Source organism: Nycticebus coucang, chromosome 10, assembly GCF_027406575.1.
Source record: "Nycticebus coucang isolate mNycCou1 chromosome 10, mNycCou1.pri, whole genome shotgun sequence".
NCBI classification, from domain to species: domain Eukaryota; kingdom Metazoa; phylum Chordata; class Mammalia; order Primates; family Lorisidae; genus Nycticebus; species Nycticebus coucang.
In genome coordinates this window covers 10589051-10612376 of record NC_069789.1, presented here as the reverse complement: position 1 = coordinate 10612376, position 23326 = coordinate 10589051, and the positions used below count along the sequence as shown (strand labels likewise).

Below are 23326 nucleotides of genomic sequence, written 5' to 3'. Positions count from 1 at the left end.
CTGCAGCTCCAAGTCTACGCGCAGGAAGCTAGGAATTTGAACTCTAGGACACAGAGTTCAGCCATTGGCTTCACAGTAATTGCTTTTTCTTTTCTTTCCTTTTTTTCTTTTTTTTTGAGACAGTCTCGCTCTTTTGCCCTGGGTAGAGTACCATGGCATCATAGCTCAAAGCAACCTCAAACTTCTGGTCGGGGTTCAAGTGATCTTCCTGCCTCAGTTATTCTATTTTAGTAAAGATGGGGTCTTGCTCTTGCTCAGGGTGGTCTCCAACTCCTGAGCTCAAGGGATCCACTCACCTTGGCCTCCCAGAGTGCCAGGATTACAGGCGTCAGCCACCGCACCAGGCCAGCAATTGCTTCTGGACATCCCCAAACATGTAACACTGAGACACTGGAGTTCTCCTACCGAAAAACACCATAACAGCAGGAATGGCCTCTGCCTTGTTTCTACCTTCCAAATCTGCTGACTGAAGGACTATAATTCATATCCAGAATTCCAAGTGTGAAGGGCTCTGGGAAATGTAGTGCTCAGCTTGCACGTTTGTACAATAGGAAGGCCCACCAGGGAATGAGAGCAGACAGTGCCTTAGTTTCCTCATCTGGAACTCACACAGTTGTAATGATTAAATGAAACAATATGAACATAGAACAGTGCTTGACACACAGTTATAGCCATGGAAGGGTTAACCATCATCATTTTAGTGGGTGAGATAGGCAGGAAATAAACAATAAAATAATTGGGAGTCGTGATAAAAGTTACAAAAGGAAATCAAAAAGGGTGTGAGATGGGGGAATAACTGGGTGGAAAGATAGGCATCTCAGTAGGGTAGTCAAGAAACAGCTTTCTGAGCAGGTGACAAGGCTGACATGTGCAGGGTGAGAGAGGTGATGGCAAGGGGGCTGGAGCTAGAAGGTTGGACAGGTAGGCAAAGTAATCTCTGTAGGACTTTGCAGGCCAAAGAGTGAGTTTGTATTTTATGTTAAATGCAATGGGTTGAAGGGTTGTATGCAATGGAGGACCATGATCCAATGTACATTCCTTACGGAACTCACTTTGGATAATGGATTGTCAGAGGACAAGAGTGCCAGCTGACATGATGAGCACAGTACCTTTGCTTTTTTTTTTTTTTTTTGTAGTTTTTGGCCGGGGCTGGGTTTGAACCCGCCGCCTCCGACATATGGGGCTGGCACCTACTCCTCTGAGCCACAGGTGCCGCCCCAGTACCTTTGGTTTTTAAAGAAAAGTTTATGTGTGCTTTTGGCTTATGCTTGCCATTGCTTCTTGCTCCCTTACATCTTTTTTTTTTTTCCCCAAATAGTCTAGCAGAATCTACAGAGACTCCTTCCACTGTGTCAGTTCTCTTACTGTGATTTCTTTCGAGATGGAATGTGTGGTACCAGGTAGCTCACTCTTAGAAACATGTGGAAAATTGCAATATGAACCTTCATGCTGTACTTTTTCTTGCAGACTCCCATCCACCATGGCCGCCATCAGACTACGAGAATTTATAGAGCGTCGTCCAGTGATCCCACCTAGGTAATGTTTGTCCAGATGCAGATCCTCCCAGAGCTGAAGCCATTCAGGCAGGTACCTGGGCAGTTAGAATTGCTCACCTGGCTGCTCCCTGATTGAGAGACAACTGACAAAGTTTTCTAGTGAAGCTTCACCAAGTTTAAAGAAAGTTGGTAAAAAGAGAGAAATCTCACACTCACTGCAGAATCTAAGCAAACAGGTGACTCTAAATTCCCAACACAGTGTAGCAGATTGTTTTTCTTTTTCTTTTTTTTTTTTTTTTAAAGACAGAGTCTCACTTTATCACACTCAGTAGAGTGCTATGGCATCACAGCTCACAGCAAACTACGGCTCTTGGGCTTAGGTAATTCTCTTGCCTCAGCCTCCCGAGTAGCTGGGACCATAGGTGCCCACTACAAAGCCCAGCTTATTTTTTGTTGCGGTTTGGCCAGGGCCGGGTTTGAACCTGCCACCCTCGGTATATAGGGCTAGCACCCTACTCAATGAGCCACAGGTGCCGCCCAGCATATTGTTTTTCACTTGGGGAAGGATTTAGCATGGAGTATGAAGGACCCCACCCAAATTGTAGATGGGACCCCTTTACTCTCCTTGGGGTAAAACAAAGCACTCTCATGCTTCTGCAATATGGCAGGTAACTGCACAGACAGAAACTCAGGAGGAGTTTCACGCTTTCTCTAAGTTCATCGAGGGAACAAAAAACGTTTTATTGTGCTAAATTTGATATTAGATGGCAGTCTATAAATCTTAACATCATACTCCCTTCACCACCTATAGGCATGTAGAAGCTATGAACCTGGGGGCTGCACCCTTAACACTTTGATTCTGGGACCAGCCTCTTCCAGCCTCAGTGGTTTCCTGGATTTGAGCAAGTCTCATTTTTATTTTAGTATTTATTTTGTCAGAGTTTGGTCAACAAAGAGAAGGAGTTTTGCTACCAGAAACTGTCAGAGGAGTGGAAGGATGCTTCCTTCATAGATACGTTAAGAATCCTCTTTTCAGGGAAAGTACAGAGTCTGCCCTTCCCTCCCTGAAATGCCCAGGAGGAGAAAGAGGCTACAGAGGAACAGGGGAAGATTCCAGTATTTTTCTGATTCTTCCTTCTCCATGAGTCCTGTGCTCTTTTTGTCTGTATTTGAGATCAGTTTTGTCTACCATGGGGCTTGTTGAATAGTGGTCTCATCTCCTAGGGGAAATGGAAACAAATCTCCCTTGGTTATTCCCACCTGGTACTCCATGGAGCCAAATCTATCATAGGGGCTGGCCCAGGCCAGGCCATGGTTCTATGAGGAACCCGAGGTCTTGGGTGGAAATAAGTGCAGCAGCGCCTGGGGTCCCTTGGAGACCTGAAGATGGGCTGTCCTCACAGGCACAGACACACAGGAAGGCTGCACAGCCCCAGTTCTCCTCACACCCAAACCCGTCTTGGTGCCCCACCCTCTCCCTGCAATGCTTGCTGTGGGGCAGCTCTTTGCCTTTCCTAATCTGGTGGCCCAATCCACCACCACTGGCCGGGAATTGTCCCTCCAGGACAGCTCTCCCACTGCCGCCATGTGGTCTGGATCACCACTGGCTCTCCCTGCTCATCTACAAAACCCACTCTTGTCCTCTGACAATGCATTATCCAAAGTGAGTTCTGTAAGGAATGTACACTGGATCGTGGCCCTCCATTGCATACAACCCTTCAACCCACTGCATTTAACATAAACTACAAACTCACTCTTTGGCCTGCAAAGTTCTACAGAGACTGCTTTGCCTCCCTCTCCAACCTTCTCCTCGCTCCAGCCCCCTTGCCATCGCCTCTCTCTCCCAGCACATGTCAGCCTTGTCACCTGCTCAGAAAGCTGTTCCTTGACCACGCTGGTGAGAGCTCTTCTCCTTCTGCCTACCTCTCCGCCTGGCTATTCCCCATCTCACGCCCTTTTTCATTTCCTTTGTAACTTTTATCACGACTCCCAATTATTTTATTGTTTATTTCCTGCCTATCTCACCCACTGAAATGATGATGGTTAACCCTTCCACGGCTACAACTGTGTGTCAAGCACTGTTCTATGTTCATATTGTTTCATTTAATCATTACAACTGTGTGAGTTCCAGATGAGGAAACTAAGGCACTGTGCGATTAAACCAATCACAGCCAGTGATTGGCAGAGGTGGGACCTGAATCCACTGGTCTCTCTCCTGTCGGTGCTTGTGGTCACTGCACTTTGCTAATCTCTGGGGTTACCCTGCCTGGCACAGGCCTTGCTTGCTTTCTGCAACTTCCTACCATACCTCTGCAGAACGCCGTTCCCGGGAATCGCATCTATGCACGATTTTTGACTACACTAAAATGAACGAATAAGGACATTTTTCTGTCATTTATTTGGCCTCCTGGTGATGGTGGGCACCTGACCCGTCTTTCTGCTGTTCTACGCAAGCATTTATTCAACTCATCCTTAAATACCCAACCCCCATGGCTACAGGGAAAACTGAACTACAAGCCAGTAGGGGCATCTAATTAAAGTAACTACTAAGGGGTTCACAAGTCGTAGTTACCACATAAAATTCTCATCATGTTGCAGAGGAAATGGCCTGGGAGAAAATGGCAATATTTTCTGTCTCCCCAACTTTTTAGCAACTGAAACTTACATCCTTGCCTCAGGCCAGTGGCTGGGAGAAGCAGGGAATGTCTCTTGTTCTTTGTGCCACAGGAGATAGCTTACGGGAATCATCTGGGCAGAGGTCATGAGATTCTCTTAGCTGAAAATGGGATAGACAGAGGCCACAAGATTGTCTTGGCTCAAGCTGGGAATACGGAATCAGAACCTTTAAAAGCTCTGTGCTTCTGCTCACAAGCACGAATTTGGATTTTGAAACCATTGTCTGCCATTTTCCTCCTTTGCCAACAAAACAATAAACTTCTCTTTCCTTCTCTTCAAACAGCTTGTCCCTCTTTTTCTGATGTGGCTTTGGGGGACAAGTACCAAACTTTTGGTAACAATAATAACAATCGTATTAGATACAAGTGTCAAGTGCGTGCTGGAGAATGGAAGACTGTCACTCAGGCAGGGCTGAGTGTTGCATTGGTTTGTGGAATCCACCCAGGATGCTCCTGAAAAGACAAGTTCAAGTGCTGTGGACGATACAAAGATACAGAATTTGTGTTCGATTTAAATGAGTTTTAATTTGTTGTTGTTGCAGTTGTCATTGTTTTTATTGTTTGTTTGTTTTGTTTTTTTAACTGGCCTGGGCAGGGTTCAAACCCGCCAGCCTGGGTGTACGTGGCCAGCACCCACTGAGCTACAGGCACCACCCCTGAATTTTAAAATTTTGATTGCACCAGCCTCTGAAAGATCCAGAGGCAGCCTGAAATGACGTCAGCATCTAACACAGATGGGATGTTAGTCACCAAGTACAAATGTCTCCTGATGAAATGACAGATTTTATTCCCACTTTATTGATAAGAAAAATGAGGCTTCAGATTCCTTGAGGAGAATCCTGGAGCCAGAAGAGCCTGAGAGATAAGGTCATGAGCCTGATGGCCTCCCAGGCCTGTCTTTAATCCCATTTTTTGTACTTGTTAACTCCTGGGTGTCCTTAGCTAATGTACTTATTCCCTGGAGCCTCAGTACAACACTCAGCATGTGGTCTGATTAGCTGGTTGCCTAAATATGGTTTCCTTACCAGACTGTGAATGTTTGGGCAGAAAGATATTTATCGTCACGGTATCCCTAGCACCTCGTGTGCTGCAGACACATCAGAGCTTGCCGTAAGTGCTTTTAATCCAACGGAAAGCATCTTCCAGCTAGCGCTGTTGTGTCTTTATTGCTTTTCTTATCCTTTTGGTTATTGTCTGCCCATATGTGGGAGAATCACAGAGCCCATATAAAAATACCTTCTGAAAAAAAAAAAATCCTTGTACACACATATCGATGGCTGTAGACATGACATGGTGGTTAGAGAACTGGGTTTGATTTGTGGCTGTGGCATTTATGAGCTGGGGGATATTTAGAACGTCCACTTCACCTCTCTGAAGCTCAGGCTACTCCTATAAAACAGACAGTGAATAATATTTACCTTGCGAGATGACTGTGAAAATGAAATGAAATCCTCTCTATAAAAATGCTTTGTAAAGCACAGCAGAGATGTAACAGACAAGAGTGTAGCCACAATACCACGGGTCACCTAGGGCCAGAGGTCCAGGCTGGGGAGGGATGGACACGCCTGACCTCTCGTGTGTGTATTATATGTTGTCTCAGAGCCTGCTCAGGTTACATGCACCCTCTCAGGGGACAGGTGTGCTCTCCTGTGGCCTGAACACATCACCTCAAAGAGCCCAGCTGTCTGGGGCTCATAAATAATGTAGGGTGGAATCAGACACGGCTGGACTCCCTGCCTCCTCCCAAACAACAAGGAAGGGGCTTTCCACACTGGTTCAGGAATCTTGAAAGCCAAGTCAGTAGAATCTTGAAAGCCAAGTCAGTAGAATCAGTCTGAGCAGGCCCAGGGCAGTCCTGGAGAGCCTGAATGTGTTTTCATGGTCATTCCACCAGGCTGGGCACTGCACAACCTGTGGCCAGGCTATGAGATTTACCTCCCGAGCATTTCCTACCAGGAGGTAAAAATTCTCTTCACTTCTCCAGCCAGCTTGCCCTCCCTCCACACATACCCACCTCCTTACACACTTTTGTCCCTCTCTCTCCACTCCTGCCAAACCCAAGAGATATTCCCAAGGGGCGGTGGGCAGGGGTGTTACTTGGTACTGGTGAAGCGCCACCTCTCGAAACAGCTTTTGCCGACTGTGTCTGGGGAGCAGAGCTTCGTTGACTCAGCGGTGTGCGCTGGCATTTGTTCTATGCACACCAGTTGAGAATCCATGGTTGAAACCCAGCCTACTGCAAACAGCGCAGCACCTGGGAGAAATCAGGGTGTCTTTCTGGAACCTGGTGGATTCTTAACAAACTGTCATGTGGCTCTAGGCCCTAGAGTCTAGGGTGATATTCCAAGACAGTGCTTCAGAAACTGGATGCGTGCCTAAGACAACTATGTCTCCCACTTCAATGCATTCAGAAATGTCATTTGTTCCCCTTATGGTGCCAACTCCTTTCTTACGACTTAATCCCCTGCTGTTATTCACGATTCAGAGCTTAGTCATATTATCCCAGCCAAGGGCAGGCCCAGACAGCCTGTGGTTTTTCTGAAAATCAGAGCTCCCAGAGGTTCTGTTTGCACAAAGACAGAACCACCTCTGCCTTTCATATCAGACAGTCAGGCCCACTTGGGCCCTCACAGTCTCCCCTCTGAACCCAACTCTGTCCAGGTCTTAGATTCTGTAACTCCCCTGTCCCCAAATCTCTTCTCCATCTCATCTCATCTGCCTGCTCAATTCTAGACACCCTTTCCTCTTCTGTACTCCACTGATCCTTGGTACAGGTCACTATTTCGACATGTAAGGAGCATTTTGGGGACAAGCACAGCTTCTTACTCGGCTTTGTATCTGCAGAACCTAGAATGCAGGGCACACTGTGTGTGTTCAACAATAGTCATCAAACTGAAGGCATAGTTGAAGTTTTCCATTCATATTACTTTTTTCTTTCTTTCTTTTTTTTTTTCAGTTTTTGGCCAGGGCTGAAAATTGAACCCACCACCTCCAGTATATGGGGCTGGCGCCCTACTTCTTTGAGCCACAGGCGCCGCCCTCCATTCATATTCCTAACACATATTTAGTGAGATACTTTAAACTATGTGCTACTTTCTACTCACTCTCCACTTTTCTTTTTCTTTTCTTTTCTTTTCTTTTTTTTTTTTTTTTTTTGAGACAGAGTCTCATTATGTTGCCCTTGGTAGAGTGCTGTGGTATCACAGCTCACAGCAGCCTCAAACTCTTGCGCTTAAGTGATTCTCCTGCCTCAGCCTCTCAAGTAGCTGGGGCTACAGGTGGCCACCACAATGCCCAGCTGTTTTTTTGTTGCAATTGTCATTGTTTAGCAGGCCCAGGCTGGGTTCGAACCCACCTGCCTGGGTGTCTGTGGCTGGTGCCCTAACCACCGAGGTACAGGCGCCAAGCTCACTCTCCACTTTTCTATGAACTTTTATGGTATCTACTGAGCACTCAGAATCTGTGGACGATCCAAAAAGACCCCACCTATCCCAGTATCACAAACTCCACAAAGCCTTCTTTCCAGTAACGGTCACCTTCCCCGTCCCCTCTCCTGGGGAAGGGTAGGAGTCTTCCTGTTGCCTGAAGCCTAAGCCTTGTCTTGAATACTTTCTTCTCTTTTATCCTTAATCTTTCCCCCTAAAATATCCTCCAGCAGTCATCTCCTCTCCATCTGTTAGGTAGGTAATAATCTGGCTCTGCTAGGGAGAAAGGATAAGAGCAGGGCCCCCGGGCTCCCATCTTGGTGCCACCCACCTTCATTCTGTCCCAAGAGATGGCTCACACCTGGGGAAGAGGGAACACCCTGCCAATCTAGCAGTCAGAACCGAGCATCCCGACTGCAAAAGGGTGTAGAAGACTGTCGAGACTAGCAACAGGCACAGCAGAGTCTTGGACATGACCCAGGACAGCCTTAAGACTAATTATCATGTCATTAGCTTCAATCTGCATTTCAGACCACAACCCCCAGTGGGTTCTCAGAGTGGATCATGGGAGGTTCACACGCACAGGAAGACTCTGATTCCAAGGTGACCTCTGAACCACGAGGTGGGCCTGATTCGGCTCCAACCCAGGCCTCTTTGGTTTTTTGCTCTTTCGTTGCAACAATGGAGGCCCATTCCCTGTATTTGGTGAACATATCTTGCCCTGTAAACCTGTATCTTACTCTGTAAGCCAATCTTTCTCTTTCTCAGTAAACTTTGTTGCATGCTTGCCTTACTTTGGGGTGTCTGGTCATTTTTTTTTTTTTTTTTTTTTTTTCTGTAGAGACAGAGTCTCACTTTATGGCCCTCGGTAGAGTGCCATGGCATCACACAGCTCACAGCAACCTCCAACTCCTGGGCTTAAGCGATTCTCTTGCCTCAGCCTCCCGAGTAGCTGGGACTACAGGCGCCCGCCATAACGCCCAGCTATTTTTTGGTTGCAGTTCAGCCGGGGCCGGGTTTGAACCTGCCACCCTTGGTATATGGGGCCGGCGCCTTACCAACTGAGCCACAGGTGCCGCCCCACCTTTTTTTTTTTTTTTTTTGGAGACAGCGTCTCACTTTGTCACCCTTGGTAAAGTGCTATGGGGTCATAGCTCATAGCAACCTCAAATCCTTGGGCTTATGTGATCATCTTCTTGCCTCACCTTCCTGAGTAACTGGGACTACAGGCACCTGCCACAAGGCCTGGCTATTTCTTTTTTTTTAGAGATGGAGTTTCACTCTTGCTTAAGCTGGTCTTGAACTTGTGAGCTCAAGCACTCTTCCTGCCTCTGCCTCCCAGAGTGCTTACAGGTGTGAGCCACAACACCGGGCCTATCTGGCTATTTTTCAACCCAGGGCTCTCCAAGAATGGGGGATCCAGGCAACTGCCCCAAACCCCATTTTAGGAGACAGATGGCTACCTTGAAACCCAACTTATCCACATTTCCGCCATGGAGTTCAGAGCTTCATTGCACCCCACAGAGCACATTACACACACTTCCTAACCAGCCTTGCTACTTCTAGTCAAATGGGCCTCAAATTTGCTTTTCACATCGAAGAAGATCTTTCTATATCATGTCATGAATCTTTTAAAAAATGTTAGCTGCCTCTGTGGTTCTCAATCTTTCAAACACAACACCCCTTTTTGTATAACAAGTATTTTGCATTGTCTTTACTACTCTTTCAAAAAATATGTAAATAATACAAACCAACTACACATTATTTTTGCTTTTTAAATTTCAAGTTACTAAGAGGGTAAACATGTTTAGGTTACATTGTTTTCAATTCTAAGGTAAAGTTCAAGTTACAGTTGAGCCCTTCACCCAGGGGGCGGGCTGAACACCCTCACATTGTGCACATTAGGTGAGGTTGCACCAATCACCCTCCCTCCTTCTGCCAATGGCCCTTCTTTCTTCCCCTACGCCTCTCATCTCTCCCCTCCCCCTTCCTAGACTAGTGTTTTTTCTCTAGTGTGGGCAGGTAGTCATTTATATATTGGTTTTATATTAGTAATGAGTACATTAGATACTTTTTTCCCCATTCTTGAGATACCTTACTAAGAAGAATTACACATTTTTAAATAGCAATATAGGGTTGTAACTATATTATAAAAGGAAAGTAATTTATTATAAAGTAAGACATATTTCAAAACATAAAGTCTGAGCCTCACTACTCTCTAACCTAGTCTTCCTCAACCCAGTTGCACCTGCTTAGACCAAGCCCTCTCGGGTTCATAGCCCTCCTTCCTGTGAGTTACTGTTTGTGCTTCAAAACTTCCTAATGACATGGACCTCCTACGTATGACTAGAGTCCCTTCCCCAGGCTTATGAGTGCCATGTGCAGTGACATCACCAGGCTGCTTCATTAGCAGATCTTGCATACTTAGTCATTACTTTTGAGTGCTGTAACTGTGAGTGCTGTAACATCATAGCTCACGGCAACCTCAAACTCTTAGGCTCGAGCAATCCTCTTGCCTCAGCCTCCTGAGTAGCTGGGACTACAGGCACCCACCACCATACCTGACTAGTTTTTTTTCTATTTTTAGTAAAGACAGGATCTCTCTCTTGCTCAGGCTGGTATTAAACTCCTGAGCTCAAGCAATCCATCTGCCTTGGCCTCCCAAAGGGCTAGGATTATAGGGGTGAGGCACTGCACCCAGCCCTAATGCTGTTTTTATTAAAAAAAAAAAAAAAAGACAAAATTTTGTAAACATATTTATTACTGGACAAAGAGGGTCTGGCCGCCTGTCACTGTCAGCCAATGTACAGAGATAGGGATAGGTCCACCAGACTTTATTTGCCAGAAGACCAGTGATTCTGGAGAACAGTGAGCATAGCCTCTCAATTCTGTTCTGCCTAATATAAATATTAGTTATAATTCTAATAAGTTTTATAATGAGATACAAGGAAATCAGCGTAGAAAATTTTATCTGATAAGAAATAACATCAAAGTAGTCTCTGTTCTAACAATGCAAAATGTTTAAACAACAGAAGTTGATTTTTACTTTAACAAAATATCTAGGAGAATTATCAAAGAACACATCATATCATCAAAGTAACCTTTACTCTACCAATATCCCAACAACTATTGTCTGGGTGTGACTGTCTCCTCAGAGTCTCCAGAGACAAACATCCTCACAATCGTAGTGAAACTTTAACTAGGTAACCATGGGCCTGGGGGTGGGAAAGAATGGGAGCTCAACAGAGCAGGTCAGCTGTGCTGCTTCAGCTGAACTTCTCACGCTCCATCTTATTATTTTTTTTTTTTTTGCAGTTTTTGGCCAGGGCTGGGTTTGAACCTCCAGTATATGGGGCCAGTGCCCTACTCCTTTGAGCCACAGGCGCCGCCCGTCACACTCCATCTTGAAGACCACTTTTTTGGCTTCATATCAAAAGTACAAAAAATTGTATATTAAACCCCTAATTTACCCATTCCCACCTTTCAGTAATTTCAGTAATTATCAACGTTTGCTCCAGTGGTTTTCTATATTCTCTTAATTTCTTTCTTTTTACATATATAGTGTGTATATTATATATATATATTTGTTTTGTTTTGAGACAGTCTCACTGTCTCACTCTACCCTCAGTAAGAGTGTAGAGTGCCATGCCCATATAGCTGACAGCAACCTCAAACTCTTGAGCTCAAGCAATCCTCTTGCCTCAGCCTCCTTAGTAGCTAAGGTGCCTATAGGCGCCCACCACAACACCTAACTAACATTAGAGATGGGATCTCACTCTTTGCTCAGGCTGGTCTAGAACTCCGGAGCTCAAGCAACTCATCCACCTTGCCTTCCAGAGGGCTAGGATTATACACCCAGCCCCTCTTTTTTTCTTAGTATTCTGAATCTAATATCTGACACGTTAAATATTTCCATATGAATCCTGAAAATAAATGACATTTTTTTTACAGATACCATAGGCTATGGTTGAGGAAGGGAGGCCTACAATTTCCATAAACTCAGGTCCTGGGAAGGGGCTTGTTATGAATAACAAAAGACAATCCTATCAGGAAATTCCACAGGCTTTAGCTGCTGCTGCCAGGAACTGGGGGCAAAGACCCAAATATGTTGGTTTTATCATACCACAGCTTTATATTCTCCTGTAAAGAATAATTGTAATAATCGCTTTTTTCTTACTTCGCTTTCTACATTAGTATATTTGTTGCTCACCAAGGAAAGGACCTCCAAGGCTGGTACCCTGGACAGCTGGCAAGATTTCATCTTGATCACAGAGCAAAGAGAACTCCCCGGTGAGACACATCCCTAAAATTTAATTTCCAAGGATGTTACTAAAGTTAGGATGATAAATGAAAAAGAATACACAATTTGTGATACTACTAATGATAGCCATAACAGTATTATTTAGTGGATAGAAAAGATTTGAAAGGAAATAAACCCAACTGTTATTACTTTTTTCAATGAGTTGTGAGATTTTTAGTATTTTGTATTTTACTTTTTAATCTTTTTCTCTATTTTCCAGACTTTCTATACTGAGTATATGTTACTTTTACCGTCAACAAAAAATATAATTTTTTTTTTTTTGAGACAGAGTTTCAAGCTGTCGCCTTGGGTAGAGTGCTGTGGCATCACAGCTCACAGCAACCTCAAACCCTTGGGCTTAAGCGATTCTCTTGCCTTAGCCTCCCAAGTAGCTGGGACTACAGGTGCCTGCCACAACACCCAGCTATTTTTTGTTGCAGTTGCCATTGTTGTTTAGTTGGCCCAGGCTGGGTTCGAACCCAGCAAATTTGTTTTTTTGTTGCAGTTATTGTTGTTTAGCTGGCCTGGGCAGGGTTCAAACCCGCCAACTTCAGTGTATATGGCTGGCGCCATAACCACCGTGTTACGGGCCCCGAGCCATATAAATCTTATTATATGTATTTTTTTTTTTTTTTTTTTTTGCAGTTTTTGGCTGGGGCCGGGTTTGAACCAGCCACCTCCAGTATATGGGGCAAGCGCCCTACTCCTTGAGCCTCAGGCACCGCCCTATTATATGTATTATTAAAGAAATTTCAGAAAGACCATGAGTTTAGAATTTCAACTTGGTCAAAAAACTTAAACTTACTGAAACTCAGTTTTTTCCTCAAATTATGAATTTAGCCTAAATGATTTCTACTCTTCTAGGTGTAGTTTTAACAAAAAGAAGAACAAAAAACAAAAATCATAGAGACTTTCATCTTATTTTCTAGCTCAGGAAGGCTGGAAATCATAATAAGTTAAAAGCAGCAATTTGAGTAACGTTTTTGTTATTGTTGTTGCAGTTTGGCCGGGGCAGGGTTCTAACCTGCCACCCTCGGTATATGGGGCCAGCACCCTACTCACTGAGCCACAGGCACCGCCCCAGCAATTTGAGTAACTTAAAATGTTTTATCTTGGACAATTTTTATTCCTTTTCTAAGTATCAGTTGCCTTATCTGTTAAATAAAATAAATGATGTAAAATTCCATAATATAGTAAGCTCACAACATATGATTGCTATTATTTGAGTTCATTATCTAATATATTTCATGAATTTCTCTTCTTTTTGTTTGAGACAGAGTCTCACTTTGTTGCCCAGGCTAGAGTGCTATGACATTAGCCTAACTCAAAGCAACCTCAAACTCCTGGATTCAGGCGATCCTCCTGCCTCAGCCTCCAGAGTAGCTAGGCAACTGCCACAACGCTGGGCTAATTTTTTGTATCTTTAGTAGAGATGGGGTCTCACTCTTGCTCAGGCTGGTCTTGAACTCTTGAGCTCGAGGGATCTGTTCACGTCAGCCTTCCAGAGCGCTGGGATTATAGGCATGAGCCAATGTACCACCCTTCTTTTCTCTTACTTGCCTTCAATATAGTCAATTCCTCCATGCAAATAGAAGGGAGCTATGGCATCTATATATGGTTTAAAATAGCATACAGTCCAAATATAATAAATGATCAAACTGGAAGTAGCTTGAGAGGTCATTCTGATCCAATCAGATGAAGGAAATGGAGCCCCGAGAAGTGATATGTCTTGCCTGACCTCATACAGTTGGTTGGTATAAAATTTGGGCTTCAATCTATCCACATTTTCTGATTCCCAGTCCAAGACTCTGTTTTAACTCAAATGCATAATATATTAAACTATTAGGGCTATTCTCTCTGCCCGAGAATAGACAAGGAAAGAAATGGCAGAACCCCATTGCCAGAGCTGCTCATGGCCCAATCCATAGGGCCACGTTGGGTCTGTGCGCACCCTAACAATCACTCTACTCTGCTTACCACGACCACCACCACCTGATAACCAGATTAGTCCCTCAACCAGAAGAAGGCTCAATTAAAGGGAACCTTGACTCTGACAAGACTTGTCCCTGCCCAAGATTAGCGTCAAGAGGAAAACTAAGTGTAAATGTCAATCTATGAGGTTATTCAGTTTCTAGTTAAGAATGAATAGAAAAAAGACAAGGGAAAAAAAAAGAAAAGACAAAACCCCAAACAAGAAATAAGAAAATTCTCATGAAGTAGACCTAAGTTTATTCCTCCATCCAGATGGTGGAGGAATATGTCTGGGGAAGGAAAGTAATTAGACACCTATCAAGTTGATATGACTACTTAGATTCAGGTAATCCTCTTGCTTCAGCCTCTGGAGTAGCTACAACTATAGACACCTGCCACCATGCTGGGCTAATTTTTTGTATTTTTAGTAGAGATGGGGTCTCACTACTTAGTCATGATATCAACTTAATAGGCATCTAATGACTTCCCTTCCCCAGACATATTCCTCCACCATCTGGATGTTTTCAGTATTAGAGTCTTCTGAGTGTAAGTCTTGTCTTCAGAAGGGCACTGATACATCAATTGGAAAGGAAGACTATTCTAGTTCTAGAGAAATACCACAGGCAAAGGCCGAGACATGGTGCAGTCAGTCCTGGATGGGTATATCTAGTGGCAGTCACCAGGATCTGGTTCAGATGTCACAGCTGTCAGTGGTTCACAAATGTCCAGACTGACAGTGATGGTCATACAGAGCCCAAACTCACAGAAGATTGATACAGTCACCGGACGGTTAATGTTGTGATTGACAGTGGGAGACATACTTTTGTAGAAAAAGAAATATCCCACCCGTCATTTAAAAGGCACTAATTTTACAAAGTAAAGTACCCATTGAGCATGAGGTAAGGACAAGTAGAGGTGGGTAGGTATTCTTGATGCTTCTCCAAGCCTACCCACAATAGACCTGTCTGTCCTCCCAGCCTCCCTCCCTGCTCAGTACCCCACAGGCATGGTCAGATTCTCCTTGCTTTTCCTGAACTTCAGTCAGAGCCAATTCATTCCTGCTAACATAGTCTCTTAAAGAAGGCATATTATAATCAAAATTTTACCCACTCAGGCAAACATATTTGATTATTATTAAACAATTTTTGTCACCTCTTTGAGTGTGATGAGGTGATCACAATGATATAATCATGTGAGGCTACATCCCATAGACCTTGATTAGATTTAAATGTTCCTAAATCTCATCAACATTTAATATTTTTCACATTGATAGCAGTTCAGCTCATCTACTTTATAGTTTAAAAAATGTGTTTATTAGAATATTTAGAGAACATCAAAAAAGATTGAAAATTACCCATAATTATGTAGAATCTTTCAGATACATATCAAAATAGGATGGGATGGGATTTTGAAACCTTTAAAAAATTGTTTTAATTGAGGCAATTCACATACCATATACTTCATTCATTGGAAGTGCACAGTTTAATTAAAACCTTTGTTTAAACTTAATAATACAGTGTGGACTTTTTTGCCATTTCAAAAGTTGTAATTCCACAGCATCATTTTTAACAGTGGCATGGTATCCTTATGTATGTCTGTGTCATTGTCTAAAAAATTCCCTATTTTTTAAATAAGAAAGTTGCTTCCTCTGTTTATTATCATAAAAATACTTTGAAGGCTAGGCCTGGTGACTCACGCCTATAATCCTAGAACTTTGGGAGGCAGAGGCAGAGAGAATGCTTGAAGCCAGGAGTTCAAGACCAACCTGAGCAACACAGTGAGACCCTGTCTCTGTACAAAATAAAAATAATAGCCTGGTGTGGTGGCATGAGCCTGTAGTCCCAGCTACTCCAGAGGCTGAGGCAAGTAGATCACTTGAGTTCAGGAGTTTGCACCTGAATTCTAGCCAGGTAGATAGAAAGAGATTCTGTCTCCAAAAAACGCCCTCCCCCCCAAAACACAAAAACCACTTTGACAAATGTTCATATAGCTAAGTCTTTGTTGACATGCCCTATTTGCTGGAATTGATGGTACAAAATGTTAAGGTCTCAATATATAATACCAAAATTGTACCACTGAATGTACACTTGCATTCATATCTCAAACCGGTTGTGCTAGAGAATGTAAGGGCTCGCCCACAGCATATGAAGATATTTTGCCCACAAGCATATGAAGATATTTTGCTATTACATTTTGGCTCTTCATTTTTATTCTTCCAAAGGTAACTATCTGAGTAGAGGTGCAGGAAGGTTAGAACTCATTTCAGGTCCATCAAACCCCAGGACATTTGGCCAAAAGAGTGCCTTGGTTCCTTGAAGGAACCAGACATCCGCAGGAAGATTACACTGGGGAAAGGCGCCAGGGAGATCTGGAGTACAGGAGGTATCCACGCCTGCGCGGAGAAAGTGGAGCTTTCGATGCAGATCACTTTGTGTAACCTGTGATTGGGAGTGATGCTAAAGGGAAAAGGGGGACTGGAATGCCTAAGCCTTCTATTTGCCACTTTAATGGGGTTGGGCTTGGAGTCACGGGAGTCTTGTTGACACTATCTTATTAGCCTTGTAGATGCTTCTGGGGAATGCATTTCTGCTGATGAGAAAATGGAATTTTTTTTTTCTACTGAGTGTTCATCACCCTCTTTCTATTTTCATTTAGACCACTCATAGACTTGGCAATTCCAGCCCCGAGAAAAAGTGAATATCAGCCTCAGCTAGACCAACAGACGCTCATTCGATATATTTGTTTTCGAAGGCATTCAAAGCCTGCAGAACCTTGGTACCAAGAAACCTCGTACCAAAGAGACTATAGTCTGCCATTTTACAAGATTGGTAAGTCGGGCCGACTGCTCTCAGCTCTCAGGTTGACCACCCTTGCCTGGACCACGGATTGGCATCTCTGTGTGGTTGCTGTCTCCCCAGCTCAGGGAGTGCCTTTGGGGCCGGTCCAGTTGGGGTCTGGATGTGTGTGTGTCTGGGTGCAGGAGGGGATGGAGTGCTGCCGCCTAAGGTCCCTCCAGCCCTCCTGTCCTAGCTCCCTGCATATGAGACGTCAGAGAGGAAAGCGTGTAAATGGAAGCAGGCTCCTGCCTGACCACTCTTCAACCGAGTCCCTTGTCATCTGGCAAAATCATTATTGACCCTAAACACACTGTTCAGAGTAATTTTCTCATTCCTGATGTTAAATGACTATTTTAAAGGTATGTTTCAAACTCTCAAAATTCCCCTGGTAGCGTTTTTCTGTGCAGATGCGACTATACTGAAAGGTATTGGACCTCCCAGACAGGAGGGACCTGGGGTTGGACACACAAACACCAGTTTATTTATTTACTTATTTATTTATTTAGAGACAGAGTTTCACTGTGTCGCCTCGGTAGAGTGCTGTGCCGTCACCGCTCACAGCAACCTCAAACTCTTGGCCTTAGCAATTCTCTTGCCTCAGCCTCCCAAGTAGCTGGGACTACAGGTGCCCGCCACAAAGCCCGGCAATTTTTATTGTTGTTGCAGTTGTCATTGTTTTAGCAGGCCCAGGCCGGGCTCGAACCCGTCACCTTAGGTGTATGTGGCCAGCGCCCTACTCACTGAGCACAGGCACCAAGCTGATACCAGTTTAAACAGTACTATGTTCTTGCATGGTGCTCTCACTCAATAGGTTTTTGATGAATTATTTCATTGAAAAACATTGTAAATGAGCAAACCCCAATGTTTCAGGGGCTCTCACACTGCAGCAGGCACAGACTTAGTTCTCACTGATGTAGGTGCTATTATTGTCCCCATTATACAGCAGGAGGAAGCCAAGTTGCAGAGATAGTTCATTAACTAGCCTCAAACCACTGAACTGGGAGGTAAGAGAAGTAGAATTCTGACTCAGGCTGGATTTCACCCCCAAGTACAGGACTCTAAAGCTACTTTTCCACTTTCACAGCCACTATCTCCTGTATAGCGAGTCGCTTTCCTTTTACCTAAAAAAATAAGGGAAGGATCTACTCTCTTTTTCCTTTTTTTTACTTTTTTTTTTTTTTTGGAGAGACAGAGTCTCACTGTACTGCCCTCGGGTAGAGTGCTGTGGTGTCACACAGCTCACAGCAACCTCTAACTCTTGGGCTTACGCTATTCTCTTGCCTCAGCCTCCTGAGCAGCTGGGACTACAGGCGCCCGCCACAACACTCAGCTCTTTTTTTGTTGCAGTTTGGCAGGGGCTGGGTTTGAACCCACCACCCTCGGCATATGGGGCCGGCACCCTACTCACTGAGCCACAGGCACCGCCCCCTCTTCTTCCTTTTTTTTAAGACAGTGTCTCACTCTGTTACCCTGGGTAGAGTGCTGTGGCATCATAGCTCACAGCAACCTCAAACTTTTGGGCCCAAGCGATCCTCTTGCTTCAGCCTCCCAAGTAGCTAGGACTACAGGTGCCCACCACAATGCCCAGCTAATTTTTTCTATGTTAGTAGAGATGAGGTCTCACTCTTGCTCAGGCTGGTCTTGAACTCCTGAGCTCAAGAGATCTGCCCCTATAGGCTTCTCAGAGTACCCAGGCATCAGCCACTGCGTCTGGCCAAGATCTATTCTTTCTTCCCAGAGAAAGAAGCTACAGTTCAGGTGCAATGCCAGAGGATATGGGCCAGGCTAGGCCTCAGACCCTTAGGAAATAGCAAACAGCAGAAATCAGGAGAGTGGGAGAGACAGGAGGATCTCAGGAGAGCTGAGTCAGGAACGGGGCATAGCAATTAGCTTTCCTTAGAGTGAGCAATTGATACCAAGGTGGAAACTGCAGTGCTTTTAATGATGTAGGCTCAGAAGTCACACACTGTCACTTCTGATGTATCTTATTAGTCACACACACACCAGTCCTAAAGCAGTGTGGAGAGGATTACACAAGGCATAGATACTAGAGGGCAAGAATCACTGGGGTCAGTCTTGGAAGCTGGCATCCCCAGAGTGATCCAGTCATTTGTTAAGTACCCATTATAAACTAGACACTATGTTGCCCTTGTTAGAGTGCCGTGGCATCACAGTTCATAGCAACCTGAAACTCTTGGGCTTAAGTGATTCTTTTGCCTCAGCCTCCCAAGTAGCTGGTACTATGGGTGCCCGCCATAATGCCCAGCTATTTTTTTGTTATGGTTGTCATTGTTGTTTAGGAGGTCCAGGCTGGGTTTGAACCTGCCAGCCTCGGTGTATATAGTGGGTGCCCTACCCACTGAGCCACAGGCACCAAGCCAAGGTTAATGATTCCAAACCTTGGCTACATTGCTTAAGGAGTTTTTGTTTATTTATTTATTTATTTTTATTAATTTATTTATTTTTATTGTTAAATCATAGCTGTGTACATTAGTGCAATCAAGGGGTACAATGTGCTGGTTTCATATACAATCTGAAATATTCTCATCAGACTGTTCAACGTAGCCTTCATGGCATTTTCTTAGTTATTGTATGTAGGCATTTGTATTCTGCCTTTAGTAAGTTTTGCCTGTACCCATTCTAAGATGCACTGTAGGTGTGGACCCACCCATTACCCTCCCTCCATCCTAACTTCCCCACTCCCTTCCCCTTCCTTGGCCCTTTCCTCATAGTCTTGTGCTATAGTTGGGTTATAGCCTTCATGTGAAAGCTATAATTTAGCTTCATAGTAGAGCTGAGTACATTGGATACTTTTTCTTCCATTCCTGAGATACTTTGCTAAGAAGAATATGATCCAGCTCCATCCATGTAAGCATGAAGGAGGTAAAGTCTCCATCTTTCTTTAAGGCTGCATAATATTCCATGGTATACATGTACCACAATTTGCTAGTCCATTTGTGGGTCGATGGGCACTTGGGCTTCTTCCATGACTTAGCAATTATGAATTGGGCTGCAATAAACATTCTGGTACAAATGTCTTTGTTATATTGTGATTTTTGGTCTTCTGGGTATAAGCCTAGTAAAGGAATTATAGGATCAAATGGCAGGTCTATTTTTAGGTCTCTAAGTATTCTCCAAACATCCTTCAGAAGGAATGTATTAGTGTGCATTCCCACCAGCAGTGTAGAAGTGTGCCCTTTTCTCCACATCCATGCCAACATCTCTGGTTTTGGAATTTTGTTATGTGGGCTACTCTTACTGGGTTAGGTGATATCTCAAAGTAGTTTTGATTTGCATTTCTCTGATGAATAAGGATGATGAGCTTTTTTTCATGTGTTTATAGATCGTGCGTCTGTCTTCTTTAGAGAAGTTTCTCTTCAAGTCCCTTGCCCACCCTGAGGTGGGGTCACGTGTTCTTTTCTTGCTAATACGTTTGAGTTCTCTGTGGATTCTGGTTATTAGACCTTTATCGGAGGTATAACCTGCAAATATTTTCTCCCATTCTTAGGGCTGTCTGCTTGCTTTACTTACTATGTTCTTGGCTGTGCAGAAGCTTTTTAGTTTGATCAGGTCCCAGTAGTGTATTTTTGATACTGCTTCAATTGCCTGGGGAGGCTACATTGCTTGAGGAGTTTTTAAACATTGGGATGCCCAGGCTATACCCATTAAGAATTAAATCAGAGGATCTCAGGCATCAACAGTTTTCCAAACTCTTCAGGCAATTCCATTGTGCCTCCAAGTTTAAAAACCAGTAATTCAGGCAACAGATGATGAATGGTAGCAGTAGAGAGATTCAGATGCTTTGAGAGATACTTACCTGGCAATTATTTTTATAAACAATGATCAGTCAGGCAAAAGGCCTGTCTGTGAGAGACCTAACAGAGAAATGTTACAAATCAGAGCGGGAATTGAATCAAACACTTGTTCAAGTCAAGAAACTGATTCCTGGAAGTGTGTTTTATAGAATAAGAGAAAGTAATATTAAGCTAATTATCAAAGCATTGAATTGTTTATCTTAACCATTTGTTCAGTTTTTGTGATCAGGTTTTAAGGGCCATAGGTATATCTGGATTAGCAATGATTTGCATTTAGTGATCAGTTCTCTAAGGTTTTTGATTAAATATAGGCCACAAATTATTACGATGGTTGCTTAAGAAATTCTTCCTTGTTTAACATTTTCTCAGCACATATCATTTTATTTATTTAGGAAATATTCTTTAAGCACTGACTATGTACAAGACACAGTGGAGGATATGGGGAAGGCTTCAGAGAATTTATAGCCCAGGAGGAGGACATGGCCCCTTAGAAGAGAGTTGCCCTTGTATTACACACTCCGGTGCCAAATAATTCAAAGACCTCATTTTCCCAAAGTGAACTATATTCTTTCAGTGGCAGTGTCATCCTTAGGCTCTCTGATCCTCAATTTTCTCATCTTCAAAAACATTGAAGATAATACCTACCTAATAGAACTGAGATAGCCATAGAAAGAATGTAAGCATTTTTGCCTATATATAACCTTAATAAGCCTTAAAAACTGTTAAAGTTAATATTATTATTATTGATCAAGGATAAACACATTCCATAATAAATATTGTAAAAAACTTAATATAATGGAGCGCATCTTACACCAAGATTAAGTTCTAAAACCAGTACATATGGTAAAGATCAAATACAAAGTTATTATTGAAAATCTCTTAAATTGTTAAAGAGTGATAATACTAAATTATTTTAAATCATTAACGTATTTAAGATAAAGAATTTGGAATTCTCTGCAAGTTGGTTCAAGTTTCTTGATAGTTCTCAATTCCGTATCTTCTTTTTTTTTTTTTGCAGTTTTTGGCTGGGGCTGGGTTTGAACTCGCCACCTCCGGCTAATGGGGCCTGCACCCTACTCCTTTGAGCCACAGGCACCGCCCTGTATCTTGTTTTTCAATAATGACTTTCAAAGGAGTCACCACCATAAATCCACATGAACAATAATTGCACTTTGTTGAATGGCAAGAAATCCAAATAATCATTTTCCATATTTTTCCACGTTTTTTCCATAGTGTCCCCAGTATGTATAGCACAGTTCAGGCTTGGTAATACCTGTTATTTTTCAGAACATTTCTTGTTGGATTAACCTGGTTAAATATGTGTATAATTCAATCCTCTTGTAAATCCTAGAATAAAGTTCACTCAGAACTGTGGAATAGGATTTCTTAAACTTTTAACCTACTTTAGTACAGTTCCCTGAAGTACAAGGTAATTCTCAGGAAGGCCATAGTTGCTATTTGACTCAATAATAAACCTTGAGAAGTCATGGTTACTGACTACAGAAAAGATTACACTTCAATTTAATTTAATTTAATTTTTCTCAAGAGATGGCATTTCTAGTCATACTTTCTAGATGAATGAAATCTTATTCATTCTTAATATTAAGAAATGTTTATTTTTTGAAATGTTATTGAGATGTTAAGGAAGGTGAAATCAAACAGTGAAAATATTAGGGACTTGGGAGGCTGACAATTCTGATTCAGAGATGGAGGACACCTCTTAGAAGCCATGAAAACGACAATTTAATTAATCTCATAATATCCCTAATATTACCATGATTGCCTGAATGTTAATGTAAGTAAAACATCCAGTAACATAAAAGTTTTATTAACAATGCTATAATTGAAACACATTAGTCTTTTGGTTCATTAGACTATTGGGTTTTTTTTGTTTTTTTTTGCAGTTTTTGGCCAGGGCTGGGTTTGAACCTGCCACTTCCGGCATATGGGGCCAGCGCCCTACTCCTTTGAGCCACAGGCACCACCTAGACTATTGTTAAATAGTGATTATTGTATTCAACTCAAGGCCTCACCTCAAACTCTTATCTTTTAGAGAAGTAGAATTGTTAGTGATTATAGACAAGAGGTTATAAAATATAAGGGAACTCCAACGGATATGAATTTCGGGATAGGAAAAGTGAAGTTTGGTACAAAAAAGTTTGGTACATTAGTCCATCGGTAATGCAGGACTAAAAATGTTTGGAAGTCTAGAATTAAGATATCAAAATGCAAATTTATGTGATTTATTTCATTTTATTTACATTTTGACATAATTCAATAATATGCCTCTTAATCAGAAATTGAACCAAAGAGACAACTTTTTAATTAAGACTTTTTTTCGGGGTGGCGCCTGTGGCTCAGTGAGTAGGGCGCCAGCCCCATATGCCGAGGGTGGCGGGTTCAAACCCAGCCCGGGCCAAACTGCAACCAAAAAATAGCCGGGTATTGTGGCAGGTACCTGTAGTCCCAGCTGCTTGGGAGGCTGAGGCAAGAGAATCGCGTAAGCCCAAGAGTTAGAGGTTGCTGTGAGCCGTGTGATGTCACAGCACTCTACCCAAGGGCGGTACAGTGAGACTCTGTCTCTACAAAAAAAAAAAAAAAGACTTTTTTTCCCGTATTTTAAATGCATTCCTTTGTCCTAAGTCTCATAAATTATCTTGTTATTGTATACAATTGCTGAAATAATAGAGCAAGTAGTCCTAAAATAAATCATTAATTTGTTTTAACTTCCAGACTGGGACCAGAAATTAGCCACAATTTCATCGAATCCTAGACCTCTGAATTCGCTGCCGGAGTTATACTGTTGA

At 43.0% G+C, this 23326-nt stretch overlaps 1 protein-coding gene across 2 annotated transcripts; it reads left to right on the top strand.

Moving 5' to 3' along the window:
- Positions 1-1480: 1480 nt before the first annotated feature.
- Positions 1481-23326, top strand: C10H1orf100 (chromosome 10 C1orf100 homolog). 2 transcript variants are annotated; one of them, XM_053608296.1, is made up of 4 exons: positions 1481-1536; positions 11791-11886; positions 16619-16695; positions 23253-23326. In XM_053608296.1, exons 1-4 carry the CDS (start codon positions 1481-1483, stop codon positions 23324-23326), a joined length of 303 nt encoding a protein of 100 aa, XP_053464271.1. The 2 variants fall into 2 exon arrangements, with proteins under 2 accessions (XP_053464271.1, XP_053464270.1); XM_053608295.1 differs by having other exon boundaries at positions 16523-16695.

Excerpts from the sequence above, each read along its gene's own strand:
- C10H1orf100 (XM_053608295.1), top strand. The coding sequence starts at position 1,481 with ATGGCCGCCATCAGACTACGAGAATTTATAGAGCGTCGTCCAGTGATC. Across the intron at positions 1,537-11,790 it reads CGTCCAGTGATCCCACCTAG|TATATTTGTTGCTCACCAAG; the intron begins GTAATGTTTGTC and ends TTTCTACATTAG. Across the intron at positions 11,887-16,522 it reads AGAGCAAAGAGAACTCCCCG|ACCACTCATAGACTTGGCAA; the intron begins GTGAGACACATC and ends ATTTTCATTTAG.